Below are 16812 nucleotides of genomic sequence, written 5' to 3' on the forward strand. Positions count from 1 at the left end.
CCAGAGGAGTCTTGCCACTTGGGGACTGGAGACTCGGGACTCTGCTCTCTTCGCCCTGCACATACAGACCTGCACTCATTCTTAACAGTGTTTGAGTGGAAAGAGAAACCAAAGAGTAGATAAATAATGTTCCTCTCGTGTTCCTCTGTGGCCCGGCTGCACGGTTCTCCACAGATCTTATGGAACAGGATGATATTTTTTACAATCCGCCCAAAAGAAAGAAATAAAACTACAGCTTCTGTGTCTGTGGTTGATGTTTTTACAGTTTTATTGAACAGTATATTCAGCTCTTTATAGGAACATCTCATACTGGATGGCAGAGGTTCTCAATAGCTTCTGATTAAAGGGCATCCTACAATCAATCAATCAATCAATCAATCAATCAATCAATCAATCAATCAATCAAATTATATCTACCTGCAGTTTCCCTTATTTTCTGCTGGAAGATCCACTTGCTGTCGATTAAAAAAAATTCCAACCAATTTCTTGAAGTTTACAAAATGTTGAGATAAAAGATTTTAATGTGGCAGCTCGTTAGTCCCTCTGCTGGACAATACTGGGAACTGCACCAACGCTATTTCACTTCCCTGCACTTTTCCTGTGCTCACACGATGCATAAACTCTATATCAATAAATATATTAAACCTTTGTTATGTTGCTGTGGAAAATCTCCTCCTACTTCCTCCTCTTTCCTTACCTGGGCGTCTACTTCCTCTTGTGGCTCCGCCTGCAGAAGTTATACAGGAAGCTCACCTGGTTCTTCCTTCCTGAACAAACATGGCCGACCTCGTGCTGGAGGCGTCATCCCAACAGTGTGTGTGTGTGTGAGTGTGTGTGTGTGTGTGTGTGTGTGTGTGTGTGTGTGTGTGTGTGTGTGTGTGTGTTTCTCGTTTGATGGTCCCACAGTGAACAGATTTGTGTTTTTGATAATTGTGTTGATGTGTTATTTATGTTCAGTCTTTTTACTTTAGCCGTAGTAAACAGGTTGGTTTTTTACAGCTTCCAATAGGTTTTAGAATTGATTTTTAAGGTTCTTTTAATTCTTAATTCTTCCTTAAAATCTACTTTTACCGTAATGCATTTCGTGATTTAACCTAATTCTAGTTTTTACTATTGTAATGTAACTTTTAGAGTTTTTATTATATCCTTTTTTTTGCGTTTGCTGGTTATGTTTCATGTACTTTTACTTTACTTACTGTATTTTGTTTGTGATGCACTTTGTAGCTTTGTTTTGAGAAGCGCTATATGAATAAAAATCCTATTACTATTATTGTCGTAGGAGGTTTGACAATATTTAAGTTGGTATTCAGGCTGTTTTTGTTCATAAGTGGATAAATATATATTGTTTAATATTATATTAATGACCTGTTTTACATCTTGTGCTACAATTGACTATTTTAAATCTAATTTAGAAACCTTCCTTTTTAATCTCACTCTTATTTCAGCCAGATTCTGTCTCTCTAATGATCTTATTTTCTTTTATGTCTTGTGTCTTATCGTTTTTACTTTATCTTTTTATGCGTACTTATGTTTTTTCTTCCCCATGTTTTCCACAATGTTGTTTTCCACCTGCTGCAGTTCCTTCAGTTATTTTGATCTGGTAGTTTAGTGGTTCCCAACATAAGGGTCAGGGCCTCTGAAGGGTCAAAGGTCGTGAGATGTCTGCAGGTGTGTATGAAGCTCGAGGAACCGTTGACATAGCAACAGTCGTTTAAAACCTCCGCAGGGAGTTGATGATGAATAAGCTCACGGAACGTCAGGTTAATCTTCTTTGCTTTTTTATAGTTTGACCTTTTTTTTAAATTGAGGCTCAATTATTTAAATGAAACCATTTTAGAGGTTTAGAGGTTGAACTTATAATAAAGATGATTAAATTAGTGAAGTCAGTTTTGCTGCTGCTCGGCTGAAGAAGCTTTTTGAACTGGACAGGGGCCAATCACATTTAAGCTTGGGCCAGTGCCCCCCTTGGCCCCACCCTTTGGAGCAGCTCCTGTCTACCGTCCACACTGAAATTACACAAACAAATAATATAAGTTATTTTATGTATATCCTGTTTTATTTGTTTGTTTTATCTTCTTTGACTAAACTTTCACCTATTTTGTTTTGTTTGATTGTACAGTAGATGTCTCTTCCTCTTTCTGTGCTGAGCTTTATTTGATTGTTCTAACTTCTTACACTTTATTGTAGTTGACAGTAAACTGTGCTGCGGCCTCAGGTCCTGAAGGAGCTCGCTGACCTTCTGTCAAAGCTCAGGTCGGTGACGTGTCGACACGTGATTGGTTCAGCAGCTGCTCGAGTTAATAACGAATTTAATTCGCGTTTTTATTTTATTTTCTCCTTTTTAAAAAAACCCAATCTGATTTCAGCACCGGAGCTGTCCGCGTGAGGAGAGGATGCTGAGCGCGAGCTGCTGAAAGCCCCCCCTCTCTCTCTCTCTCCCTCTCCTCTCTCTCTCTCTCTCGCTCACTTTCTCTCCTCTTCTCTCTCCTCTCTCTCTCCCCTCCTCCTCTTCTCTCACTCTCTCTCTCCCTCTCCTCTCCTCTCTCTCTCCCTCCCTCCTCTTCTCTCTCTCTCCCCTCCCTCCTCTACTCTCTCTTTCTCTCTCTCTCCCTCCTCTACTCTCTCTCTCTCTCTCTCTCCCCTCCCTCCTTCTCTCTCTCTCCCCTCCTCCTTCTCTCACTCTCTCTCTCTCTCTCTCCTCTCTCTCTCTTTCTCTCTCTCTCCCTCCTCTACTCTCTCTCTCTCTCCCTCTCCTCTCTCCTCTCCTCTCCTCTACTCTCTCTCTCTCTCTCTCTCTCTCCCTCCCCCCTCCCTCTCTCTCTCTCTCTCTCTCCCTGCCTCGCTCCTCTCCTCCTCCACACGCACAAAACGCTCTGTCATGGCGTCTTCCAACCATGTTACCCCCACCAACTGTAGCTGGTGGCCCATCTCAGCCATGGACGACGAGGACGGTAAAATCACAGACGGGGAGGAGAGCGAGGAACCGACGGCAGAGCCCAAACCCTTCAGTAAAGACAGGCTGGTTCTTTACCACTGGACGCAGTCGTTCGCCTCCCAGAAGGTAATAAACCACAGACGGCAGAGGATGAAAATGGAGGAGGCGTCTCTTTGCATGTGCAGCTCCGTGTTTGTTTTCACCATCATGTCCAAACCCTGTTGTTTTCGTGCATGTGTGCATGTTTCCTCCTGCACCGGAATATGAATGTGATCCTGCAGCCGCAGATCGGCGAGCTGCAGAGCTGCAGCAGCATCGAGCCTCGTTTCCTCGACACAAACCAGGATTTCTGTCCAATTCAGCAGCGCATTAATAATCAGCCTGTGTCTCCGGGACGCGGGGAAGCTGTGTCCTGTCCCTGCTGCCCGAGCTGCTTTCAGCCTCTGTGCTCTGACACATGACATCCTAAATAATTCATTCAAAATGATGTGCAAAACAAACCAAAGGCCACCTTCCCCCCATCTGCAGCAGAGCCACCTGGCAGACACTAACCTATATATGCTTCTCCTGTTAAATAACATGGAGCACAACACTGACCGTTTAAAACTGTTTGTACTGAAGCAGCTTCATCACGAAGACCTTGAGTCTGAATATGACAAACACCAGGTCACTGCTTTGCTAGTTAGTGGCAGTGAGAGCTGTATTTCCTGTGGCTCTGGCTGTGCGAGTTTCAAAGAATCTGTATGATGTGTTTTGAGAAAAGGGCTCAACTGGGGGCCCCTCACACCAGGAGACCCCCAAGTCCAATAGAAAGAGTAGAGTCCCTTGGCGTGAGGTCCTTTCCTTCCACAGACTCTAACCCTAATACTTTTACTGTTAATTTAACTCTGACACAGAATTACAGGGTAAACTACGAAAAGCCCAAAACAGAGAAACGTTTTTCAGGTGAAACAAGTCGAGCTTCATCTTCAGTCTTTTGTTAAATCGTTTAACTTAGATTTTAAAATATAAGTTTCCTGTTTTGTTTCAGTGTAAATTGACATTATATCTGTTTCATCAGCGCTTCACTTCACAGACGTGGGATCTTTATAGATCCGAGGTTTAACGGCCGTGAAAAGTAAAAGTATTATGTACTTTTACTTTCCTGAAGCTGTGAACACTTGTACGACTCAGATCAGCACTAAGCAGTAAACTGGACCCGTGGGCTTTAAAAGTCAGGACATCTCAGCCTCTGTTACTTTGAGTTTGACTGTTTGTTTTCTTCAGTATCTCCTCAAGTTCACCGGTTAAATGTCTTTTAGAAAAAGTCACTTTCACTGTTATGACATGAAAAGTGTCACTTCCTGTTTTCCTCTCTTACCTCCACGTGTGACTTATGTCTGGTTAAACTCTTGTGTTTTTATTTCTGTGAGTCAAATAAGTGAGTCCACGACAAAAAAGATAACATAAATATTCAGTAAAATAAATTAGAATTTCATTTTCTGTCCGAAAGGAGGAGGAAGAAGCAACGTTTAAACTCATCAGAGTCACATTGTAATTTCGATCTGCACCAAATTACACACATTCATAAATATCAGATTCTTTTCATCAAGATCCAGGAAATATTCTCTGAGAGATCAAAGAACAAGTGAAAGGTTCTGCATTAAACTTTAATAAGTTCTTCTGACCCACATTCTTCCACCAAGTTTCATGCTCCTCCCTCCTGTAGTTTTTGCATAATCCTGTTTAACATTCAGATAAACGCAGATGAAAACACAACGTCCCAAACTTGAGCTAAGAACATTTAACTGAAGCTCGAAGGAGTTTCACTCTGTTTGCTGTTCAAACTCAAAGAGCCAGTGGCCCAGTGCATCATGGGACACAGGTTTGTGCACATCGCCCAGCATGTGTTTAACATATTTTAGAATATAGGACTAGATGGAGAATATCAGCACAATTTATCAATCATCAACTACCAGCGGATGCTAGCAGGTGTTAGCGGCTGCCAGCGGACGTTAGGGACATAACCTCAGTTTTGCACCTTAGCGTCGTCAAGTGTTTTGTCCTTGTGATCGACGTACAGGCCGAACTTGAACGTGTACGCTGAGGCGTGTTTTTAAAGCTCATTATCCTCGTCTGTCGATCAACAACCTTCAGTTAAAGCGACGTCTCCGGCTGCTCTGTCGGTGATGAGGCTTGATTGGCGGCTCACAGTCGGAGCTGCTGTCACTCAGCAGACGATACAGACGTCACCACCGCCACGATCCTGTGAACAGACCACTGGGCAACAATACACACAGATCTCAGCACGATGTGCACAGCGATCCTGTTTGTGTGTATTTGTACAATGGTGTGTGTGTGTGTGTGTGATATTTGTTGTCATGCAAGCTGAAGCGGGCTTTAAACGGCGTTTTGGGCGGGGGGGTGGCTTTCAGGAGATTAAGAGGCCAGGCACTAGTTCGTCCACTGCACCAGAACTCTGCTGCATATTTTGGGACTTGATATATTTCACAAACGCTCGGGTTGTGATTGGTCAAAATCTGTCTGCAGCACCTTGAAAGATCCGTGATATATTTAGTCAGTTGTTCGTGACTTGCAAAACACTTGTTCCTCCTCTAGAAAGAGACGTTTCTAATGTCAGTGCTTTTGGCAACGAGACACTGAGCGATGCAGAAAGACGAGGGTCAACACGTCCCCGCTGCGTCTCTGTGAAGACACGATGGTCATCAGATGGTCGGGGGATTATTTACACGTCTTTGTTTGCCTCAGCAAGTTCAGGAGGAGACAGGGAAGCGATGATATTGAACTTCTCCTGCACAGCACCTCCTCCTCCCTCTCCTCCGTGTTGACACACTGCTGCTGCTGTAGCTCTCATGGCCTGAAGTGGGACATACTACACTATATATTCATCTAGCTCACAGGACAGGGACAGATGGCACATGGAGAGGCCACAGCTCCAGACCAATGCAGCACTGGCAGCGTGGAGGCCTGTGGAGCAGAGATTTACACCTTCAATGAGCCGCCTGTGAGAGAGAAGCTCTGTCGTGATGCCGGCACGTGTGAGGAATTATCTTCACGTTGTTTTCGACGTTCAGGCTGCACCAACAAGCAGAGGAGGAAGAGGCACTTTAGGAAATGTGTCAAAACAACACTGCATATAAGCAGCAGTGGAGCTAGTTGTGACCTCTGTATTTTATATACAGTGACAGTAGAGTCATATAAACCAGTGGTGCTCAAACTAGCGATCTGTCCTGTGATTGTTCTTAATGGACTTTTCTGTTGTGGCAGATTTTGTTTTAGCACATTGGGGAAAAAAAACTAGTAAGTCAACCTTGATTATTGTGTCAAACTGTGATTTATCAGTCTGCAGTGAATCTACTTTATTAGTGCACGACTAAGATAAAAGTAAAAGCGATATCAACGTCCAGATCTCAAACGAACCCCGAACTAGAGAATCAGTTGCTGTTGCCTCGTCGTCTGTTTTTCACGTATCCGTGTCCAAGATAAGATAAGATACGACTTTATTGATCCACACGGACACTACAGCAGCAGGCAGGTCACAATGAGGCAGACCAGAGAATCAAAATAGAAAAAGGAAAGAGAGAAGAAATAAATATAAAATGCCTCATATATCCTTGTTATAAAGTAAAGAGGATAATTAAACGAGCAAGTAAAAAACAGTTTGTACATCAGTGTAAGGAGATATTGTGATGTGCAAAATGATAGTAAGTCATATAAGTAGAGTGACACGAGGAAAACCAGGTCAGTATTTAAATATTTCATTCGGGATGGTGTCTGACATCAGTGGGAATGAAGGACCCGTCCCTCTCAGTGTCCACGGTGTCGTAGAGAGTCCTTCATGGCGTCCTGCACGCTCTGAGGACGTCTGTCTCCTCAGCAGATGGAGACGACTCTGGCTCCTCAGGACTGTGTCTGTGTCGGTGGACCAGTCCAGTTTGTTGTTGAGGGGAACACTACTCACAGTACTTTGTATATTCTAGCTTCTTTCCCCTGTTAATAGTTTTTTTTAGGTAGTTTTACTCTTGAGGGTAAAGAACAGAGGTTGTTGCACCTTGTTCAGATCTATGAGACACATTATGATTATGGGCTGTACAGATAAAACGTGGTTTGATATTTCAGTCTCATAGTAACGTGCAGATCTGGGTTAAGTCACTGAACATTACTCTGCATCATCACTGAGCAGTGACTAATATCGTTATATAACCAACAGGGACCGTGTTGTTGTGGACACACAGAGAAACAACCTGAGATACTTTCACACAGAAGTTATTTACAGTGGAACAACTTTAATGCTGATTTCTTTTCTTCTTTGACGTCGCTGCTGCGTCCGTAGGTTTCTGTTCCTGCCGCCCGTCGCCGGTGTCCTTCTGGAATCACTGTGGTACTAAATCATTCATTACACCACGTCTGGGCATATTCTGCTAAACTCCCATTTCGCTGCTCTGCCTAAGCAGCCAAATGTGGAGCTGCTCACCCCAAGTGTCATCTCCTCTCATTAATCTTATTCCCAGTAATAGCTCTCCACGGGCCTCGGCTTATCGTTTATCCAGCAACTAACGCATCCTGAATATCCTCGTTTTAGCTCAAACTTTAACACACTGTAAAAAACAATCATTAGTTTGTCAGATCACACAAACAAGTCGGCTCAGCCTGTTTCCTTTAGTTTTATTCTGTGCATCACAAACACGTTTCTTTTTCAGGTATCATGAGCATCATCTTTTTATATTTCACTTCCTGTACAGTGTTTTTTAAAACAACAAAATCTCACTCTTACGGATACTTTTCTTCTTCAATTCCTTCTCTATATGTAGTAGATTATGGTTTGGGTTGCATATTTCTGTCTGAATCCTTCTGAGCCCGAGAGAAAACTAAACCTTGTCCCTGACACATGTTTATTGCTTGTTATATAAGTACAGTGTCAAAAATCAGCCCCACAAAACATCTTGCACAGGAATGCAAAGTTAATCCTCCTGCTGTGACCCTAAACCTTTGCAAATGATTTCAAACATACATTTTTGGAGTGTACACAAACGTTTCTGTGGTTTCGTCAGTTGTACTTTCTTCCCAGTTTTATTTCCTGCAGCCAAGCGGCAGCGAGCAGTAAATTCCTGCTTGTAATCGTCTCATCTCTCCCGCTCATCAGATCCCGTCACGGCTGTAACAAGCTAACGAGAGCGTCTGTCATCCAGCTCCCGAGGAACAGAGAAGCTAAACGTGTGCTTCCGGTTGCAGGTCCGTCTCGTCATCGGGGAGAAGGGCCTGGTCTGCGAGGAGCGGGACGTGAGCATGCCCCTGCAGGAGCACAAGGAGCCGTGGTTCATGAGGCTGAACCTGGGCGAGGAGGTGCCCGTCTTCCTCCACGGTGACACCATCATCAGCGACTACAACCAGATTATAGATTACCTGGAGAAAACCTTTGTGGGAGGTACGGTTACATCATGTGGTTTGAGATGCTGCGTCTGTTTATCTCTTCACCTGAGAACTTGATGATTTTAACGCCGCGACTCAAAGCACAGAGAGATTAAAGCCACACGGTGCAAGCTGCGCCCTCGGCTGCACCAGGGCTTCCTCGTGGAAATCTTATTGTTCTTTTATAGTTGTGTAGAAAGGTAGGTTGGGCATTATATTAAGGGTTCATGTCTCCTTAAGGGGTAAAAAGGATTATTGCCAGAATGGAAAAGAAAGCGAACAGTGAATTTATTTGACTGTAGATAAACTGAGAGAGTCCAACCAGGACTTTCTGGACTCGGGTCCTTGAGGGTTTTCAGGTCCTGGTGCGGTCGCGGTTGTTTTGCAGTCAGCGTGTGAAGATGGAGCAGCTAAGACAACCGGGAGCCAGTCAAGTCAATGTGTTGCTCTTGTGCAGCGTGTGTCGGTGACTCTGCACCGACCTCACCACCACAACCTCCACTGATCAGATTAGACAATATTGGAAATGATCCCTCGGGTGAAATTTGTGGCAAAACGAGACACAAACACGAGAGAGAGAGAGAATTCACCGAGCGAACAAGTGTTTGCTAATAAGACTTAGAACATAGAGGCAGTGAGGGAATAACAACAGCAGCAGGGTTTCAATTTCAATAAGCACACGACGTGTCACCATGTGGAACCTGCTCATTGAGAAGCTCTCATGGAGTCCTGTGTGTTTCAGTGTGGGTGTCGTGTGCTTCAGTAACATCACACGAGGCTCTGTAGTGTTACATAACGTCCTGGGAGCCTCACATCAGTAACGCCCGAGGGAAGCTGCACGATATCGGAGATTTCCCTCCTCTCAGGTTGGTTAGTGTTCAGTCGTTCGGAGCAGCGAAGCCTGAAAGTGTCGGAGAAGATGTGGTTCACTGCTCGCTCGGTAATAAAAGTGTAGAAGGCCGAGATCGTCCCTGTTGTAAGACGTCCTCTTCTCATTCGGACACATTTCAGCTCAGTGATACTGAGCCGTACGGATTTGTCCTGGAAAATACAACCATCAGTATTTCCCAGAGTGCACAGTCATAGAGTTTTGTTTGTTTGTACGTTTGAAGGTTAAAAAGGAAACATGTTTTGGAACCTGGTGTTTTCAGCCTGGAGTTAATCAGAGGGACGAGTCTCACAGACGAGCTTCTTCCTCCCTGCATGTACGTCCCTGCTGAATCTGCCACTGTGAGCTGCAGCCTGGAAACTGCCTCAGAAAAGACTCTCCCAGCAGCACCGAGCAGCGTGGAGCCGATTCAGACACTGAGATGCAGCCTGAGATCAGACAGTCAGGGTGTCTCTTTCACTTTGAACTGAACCTGCAGCCCGACACTGTCCCAGGTCCTTCTGCCGATGGGTTCGGCCTTTATCTGCTGACGTGACATTTCCAGCACGGTGCTGCAGCGGCCCACCTACAGGACCGCGGCCTGCTTGGCATGCACAGGTCAGCAGGACGGCCGCTGGACCGATGACTCAGCTTTCTGGAGCCATCGAACGCTTATCTAAGATGAATCTTTTTAAGATTCTCCTGATGACATGAGACAGTTTTTCACCTCGTGCATGAGCAGAATATTGTCTAAAAGAAATGAAACATTCAAAGTAGATTTTGATTACAGTTCTGTGTCTTGTGTTGTAGTGGAAAATAGAGCAGCTCTGCTACTGGAAGTAAATTTCTCAGTTATTTTCTAAATTGACGTTTCAGAAAATCTGAATTTAATCCTGGAATCAGGCCGAACAGCGACGAGATGAATCAGGACCTAGAAACATTTAATTGTTCTTAATATTGTGTTGTGTTATATTGTAAGTTTGAGTCTTTCTTCATAGTATATCACATAGTATAGTGGTATTGTAACCTAGTGACGCTGAACCATCTGATCGTAGTCAACAGGATGAACATTTCCATGGAAACAACGAGCTCCACCAATCGGAGGCGAAGCCACGACACCTGAGAATTGTGGGTAGTGTAGTTTTTCTCCTCGACGTTGTGAATGAAACAGTTTTTTCTTAAAACCCAGTTGATGTCATGTTGTCAAAGTTGTGGCTTCAGAATCTCGTTGCTTGTGGTGAGTCTACCTTGGATGGTAAAATTATTATGGATTTTCTCTATTGAGCTCTCATCCCTTCATTGAGGAGATTATATTCTCATCTGTGTTTGTCAGTTAGTCGCAGGATTACACAAAAACTACTGAACCCGTGTGTATGAAGTTCTGTGACGTGGTGAAGCAGCGTTTTTGTTCTCGTGGACTTTACGTTCGCCCTCAGAATAAATTCAGAGAAGCTTGTTGGTCTCCTGAAGATGTTTTCAACTCTCTTCAGTGTGTTTTAAATGTCAGGCTTTTCTAAATGTTACAGACAGCGAGTGGTGTCGTCTGTTACCTGGTTACCACGCTGTGGAGTCAAAGCGTGCAGAGTTGTGTTATTTGGGGTTTTGCAGCACCAGAGATGATGATGGTTGCTTGGAAACCCTCAGGTGGTCGGAGGTGTTGATGAAACTATGATCCCAGAGTTTTCTTCCCTTTTCTTCGTCCTCACAGAAACACGTCAGGGCTCTGAGCCACGTTAACATGTCTTCTCTCCTCGTGTCGCCCACAGAAGCGGTGGCGCCGCTGATCCCTGACGCTGAATCGCCTCTGCACGAGCGCGTGCAGCAGTACCGCCAGCTGCTGGACGGACTGCCCATGGACGCTTACACACACGGCTGCATCCTCCACCCGGAGCTCACCATCGACTCTATGATCCCAAAGTACGCCACCGAGGAAATACGTAGTAAGTGAAGCCAGCTCACCGACGAGTGTTCACGAGGCCGCATCACAGGATGAGCAGAGGGGAGGCTATCCAGTTTATTAGGGACACCTGCAGCTGAAACCAGAGATGTTGTAAAGTGCAATACTTGAATAAATATAGTTATTGTTTCTCTATCACTGGACTGAAGCTGAAGCATCCACTCAAGTGTGTAACACACACACACACACACACACACCATTTCTATAGTACATTGATGCAGCATGATTTAATGTGACGATTGTGAGTGCATGTGCTTGTTATCCTTAACACACACGGATCAATATATGGACAACATGAAAAGTAGTTGCTCATTTTGCTTGTGCAAATTTCGAAATTGTTTAAATTCATGCTCAAAATAGATGTTGTTGCTTTGAATCCATTATTCTGAACAGTTACAGGCACCTGAGGTGAATCAGCCTCAAGTTCAGGGACCAGCTCTGCAGAGCCGGACTAACAAATCCCTGTTTTCATGTGCAAGACGACATTAGGTTGCTGTGTAATTTGACGCTGCTGCTCAATACTGAAAACCCCTTAAGGCAGCGCAGTGTAGTGACGCCAGGTTTGTACTGTACACCCCCCACAGCAGATATCAGGCCGTCTCAGCTGCAGCGTTCAGACGACACAGACTCCTGCAGCAGAATGAACGACCCAGTAAAACCCTGATCAGCCTGAGTTCTATCTGTGATCTATGAACGTGTGTGTGTGTGTGTGTGTGTGTGTGTGTGTGTGTGACTGTGTGACTTCAGGACACTTGGCCAACGCTGCGACGGAGCTGATGAAGCTGGACCATGAGGAGCCTCAGCTGACAGAACCGTACCTGTCCAAGCAGAAAAAGCTGATGGTGAGTTACTGTGTGAACTTACAGGATTTTAACCATCTAATAGTTCCACAGATCTCAGTCTGGGACTCTCACGTCTCGAGAACCGTTCATCTTATCGGCTTCACACTTGTCGTGTTTATTGTTCAGGAAGTGCTGTGTTGAACTTTGTGCGATTTGGACACGTGATACGTTTTCATATTCATAAACTCTGAATAAACAGGAAGCAGCTGGGACACATCAACACAAGTGACGACAACAACACATTCACGACAATGGGTTTGTTCAACTCATTCTCCAGTTCTGTGAACTGAGTCCAGCTTCACAGAACCTTTAATAAACAGGTGAACGGCTCCACAACGAGAACTGGACTTTTATTTTGAATGGACAAAAAATAGCGAACAAAAGGATTTAGTGATAACATGTATGAGAAATGGATTTTGTTTCCTATTTCAAGTGTTTTTAAAAAGGGCACAAACACAATAAATTTCAACAAATAACGTAGAAACCATAGTAAGCCCTTTAGGGATCTGCACCACAGTTGAACGGGTCTCATCCCTGAACGAGACCACGTCCTCCCACCGAGTGTCATGGTGATTCCTCCAGCAGGTTTTGTGTATGAATAACAAACCAACAACCAACTCTAACTTCAGATTTCACTGTTAAACGTCATTTCTTTGATGATTAACAGGCGAAAATCTTGGACCACGACAACGTGAACTACCTGAAGAAAATCCTGGGGGAGTTAGCCATGGTTCTGGATCAAGTGGAGGCGGAACTGGAGAAAAGGAAACTAGAGTATCAAGGTACATCCACACGATTATTATCTTTTATGGCACCAAAACACATTGGTCACATTCTCAACTGTCCTCTCCCTCTCTCTCTGTCCCTCTCTCTCTGTCCGTCCTCCTCCGCAGGTCAGAAATGTGAGTTGTGGCTATGTGGACCTGAATTTACGCTAGCTGACATCTGCCTCGGAGCCTTGTTGCACAGGCTCAAGTTCTTGGGACTTTCTAAGAAATTCTGGGAGGACGGCAGCCGACCCAACCTGCAGTCCTTTTTTATGCGTGTGCAGAAACGCTACGCTTTCCGGAAGGTCCTGGGCGACATCCACACGACCCTCCTGTCCGCGGTCCTACCCAACGCCTTTCGGATGGTAAAAAAGAAGCCGCCTTCCTTCTTCGGCGCCTCTTTTCTCATGGGCTCGCTGGGAGGGATGGGCTACTTCGCCTACTGGTTTTTAAAAAAGAAATACATGTAGTGAATGCCCTCTCTGTTGTGTTAAATGTCTGTGTATTTGTGTGATGTTTCAACTTTTCTGTAACGTTTTATGACTGCAGGAAAACATAATGAAATCTATATAGAGAACACTATTACTTACCTGGGCGAACAAAGAAATATTAAAACATTCCATGATAAGAAATTCTCGACAGCACATTTTCTGGTAATCAAGTTTAATTTGTGGAAACTCGCAGCTCTTCTCCTGCGCCTGCGAGTCCTGGTTTGACTTTGGTTGGAGGCAGGTCCACGCTCACTGAGAACTCACCGTAGGAACCCAGACGAAATGTAAAACACAGTCACACCGACCGGGGTAAACCGACCTTCGCATGCCACGACTATAGTCCTCACTCATACCTGCTGCCCACGCCTCCAGCTGCCTGAGGCCTGACCAGTAAAACCACAGGAAAACGTACGTGACGAGAAGAGCTGCGAGCTGGTGTCATGGCGACACGAGGAGAGGATGGAGGCAAACTGTTCCCGAATAGTTTGACATGTGGGGAAATTTGCTAATTCGCTCTTGGGTGATTAATTGGTGCCGTCAAGCGACGAGACAATGGTACGCGTTTAAAAAGCCACGGGGAATCAAAACTTTGTCATAGTGTCCAACTTCAGCTCTGTTGCTAGGCAACAGCAATAAGGGCGGGGTGAGCAGTAGATGCAGATCTCGGAAAACCTCCGTAGACCAAACCGTCTCACCGCAGACCGCCTCCTTCGTGGGCCGTGTGGACCACGTCCCCCAAAGGAGGCAGCACTTGAATTGAGAAACCGTTTACACGCCAACTACTTTATCACTGGAGTCAAAAGTTTCTCCGCACAAAACACAAAGTCATACTTTTTTGTAGATGACATTTTGGCTCATTTCTATCAACAGCTTTCTGCATATTAGTTAAATTTGTAAAAGTCAATTTGTTCCGACTCTTCAAACAGCAGCCAGAGCTTGTTCAGACTAGAAACTCTTGTCCCTCACTTACTGATTCCTCGAGGGACGTCCTATCTCCGAGAGAATCCGCCCCCTGATCCAGATCCATCCATTATCCATACTGCTTTGCCTTTTGAGGGTGGTGGTGGTGGTGGGGGGGGGGGTGGCTGGAGCCAATCCCAGCTGACATTGGGCGAGAGGAGGGGTCACACATGGTCCCCAGCGTATCACAGGGTCAACACATACAGAGACAAACAGCCAATCACGTCTGCTGTGAAATTAGATCCATTTAACCTAATCTGCATGTCTCTGTGGGAGGAGGAAACCCACAGAGACACGAGGAGAACATACAGACACAGATATGCACCAAAATGAAATCCTCTCCTTCCCGGATCCGTCCACCAGGTTCATGTAAATCTGTTCGGGGGTGAAAATGAGACGAACAGACAGGAGACGAGTCTGAGACGTGACGTCTTCTCATCTCGACACTCAGCAATGAAGCAAATGAGCAAATTTCCTCCCAAATGTCAAACGATTCCTTTCAATAACTGTACATCGTGCACACAATAACACAATAACACACAGACACACACGTGCGCTGAGTTTATTTGGAGCACCACAGGTCACACAGCACACGTGGTCCACTGTCACACTGTCGCTGAGCAGGAGTTCAGACGGGAGGAGTCGTTTTGGTGTTTGACAAGTTGCACTGAACCGGTGGTCACATTGTAAATTCTGCATCGATGGTGCGATAGTGTTGCGTTAGGTTTAGGATTGTGTATTTCATTGCATGGGTTCTTTTCTTGTTGTGTAAGCGTGTCCAGGCGAGTGAACACTGAGGATTCGGTGTCTGCAGAGTTTATGACCCAACATTAAAACCACAGATCTCTAAATGTTCCGCTGCCTCATGTGACCTCGGAAGCACCAGCGCTGTCCCCCAGCGAAACGTCACTGCTGCTCCCCGTCCGTCGCCAACTCCTCCTGACCGATGCAAGATTGTTTTTACAGATAGATATTTTTAATTATGCATCGTCTCGTTTATTTTACCGTGCTGCATTTTTAATGAGCTCACAGGGTGACTAAGGGGAACCGAGCGGGAGGGAAACAGCTGACTCATCCCAAGGCTAAAGGAAGAAAGATGGAGGAAGGCCTTTCCCTCCTCGTGGCCAGTCGCCTCATTGTTTGTCGATGCAGTGTTTCTTCTGTTCACCCTTAACGGGAACCTTCCTGCTCCTGGTCAGACCTCTGGGGTTTAACAAGCTTCCCAATCTGCTCCTGAACCGTGCGCTCTTATGGTTTAACTCGTGGCGTGAGGCACTGGCTGGAGGTTGTAAGCTGCTTTTGGTTTTCACGGCCGGTTACACAGACATTCTTGCAGTGAGGCAGCTTTTCTTTCTGTCATCTGAAGAGGGGTGTGGCTGCACAGCTCCGGCCTCGGACGATGGAGGTGATCGATGGGAGTTTTTCAGGATATTTCCCCCGTTTCCGCCTGGTGGCGATTAGCATCACGCTGCGGCCGCGCAGGACAACGTTGAACCAAAGACGATGATGATCAGTGCTCCTTTAACCGCAGCATCACCGTGCTGTGTCAATTAAACCTGATTTTCACTACGAGGATTCCTCTAGAAGAGTAGAAGCTGTTGTTCTTTGTTTCCAGTTTCATGTGAGGGTGCAGGACAGTCTGGAGCTTAGGATACACATTATATACATTAAGGATATGCATTAGAGGAAACAGGGAGGGTATTTGGCTTCTTGCATGTAAACGGCACATAAGAGAAGATTAGAAGCAAGGACGAGGACACTCGGGTGTAAGGTTTCATCTGCTGGTGTGATCAAATCAAACAATTAGATTGATTCTCATTTACGTTGATTTTATGATGCAAAAACATTCACTTATTGTTTAACTGAGGGCAGAGACGCGCTCGGTACATTCTGACGAGAGCGAGCGCTCCTGTTGCGACTCCACTGCTTCTCCTGACCAAGTCGTGCTGCCCGAGGGGTCGGACCTGAACTTCCTGGATCGCACACAGAGTTCAAGTCGAGAGTCCTGGTTGTGATTTGTGGCCGTTATATTTCACTATAGTATTTTTTTATTTTTTATTTTTTATTTTTTATATTTCTATATATATATGCATTTATTTATGGTGCTTTTTATGATGTTTGTTCATAAGCCTTAATTTATTCAGTTGCCATCAATGACAAATAAATAATGAAAAATGGAATATGAAGAATCTGGTTTTTACTTTGCTGCAAACGCGCAGAGCTTCTTGAAACACGGCTACAAAACATTTACCTTAATATTCTTAAAGACATTCTGCTGTAATTTACCTGTAATTCACCTTTTCAGAATAAAGCTGACATTTCTCTAAATGATCCGTAAACACCAACTAGTTTCTGTTCTTTGTAGTTGATCAGATTATCAGTCCGCAGATGTTTTAAAGGATCCTTCCACCTGCTTCAGTGTTAATCCGTCCAGTAGCTTCTACAAACTTAACACAACGTCCTTCAGTGGAGCTCAAACCTCCACGAGGTCCAACAGTCACTCATATTCATCAGCTTTCTAAATACGCCTTAACTCAAACAATATTAAAGAAAGTTGGAAAAAAAAATCCTGGATGGTGCAAA

General features: G+C 44.8%; 1 protein-coding gene across 1 annotated transcript; it reads left to right on the top strand.

The window, feature by feature from the left end:
* Window positions 1-2756: 2756 nt before the first annotated feature.
* On the top strand, window positions 2757-13410 carry gdap1l1 (ganglioside induced differentiation associated protein 1-like 1). Its single transcript, XM_035158069.2, has 6 exons — window positions 2757-3061; window positions 8168-8360; window positions 10979-11152; window positions 11917-12011; window positions 12679-12793; window positions 12905-13410. The coding sequence occupies exons 1-6, from the start codon at window positions 2879-2881 to the stop codon at window positions 13246-13248; spliced, it is 1104 nt and encodes a 367-aa protein (XP_035013960.1). The 5' UTR covers window positions 2757-2878; the 3' UTR covers window positions 13249-13410.
* The last annotated feature ends 3402 nt before the right edge of the window (window positions 13411-16812 follow it).

This window comes from Hippoglossus stenolepis, chromosome 6 (assembly GCF_022539355.2).
Source record: "Hippoglossus stenolepis isolate QCI-W04-F060 chromosome 6, HSTE1.2, whole genome shotgun sequence".
Lineage (NCBI taxonomy): Eukaryota > Metazoa > Chordata > Actinopteri > Pleuronectiformes > Pleuronectidae > Hippoglossus > Hippoglossus stenolepis.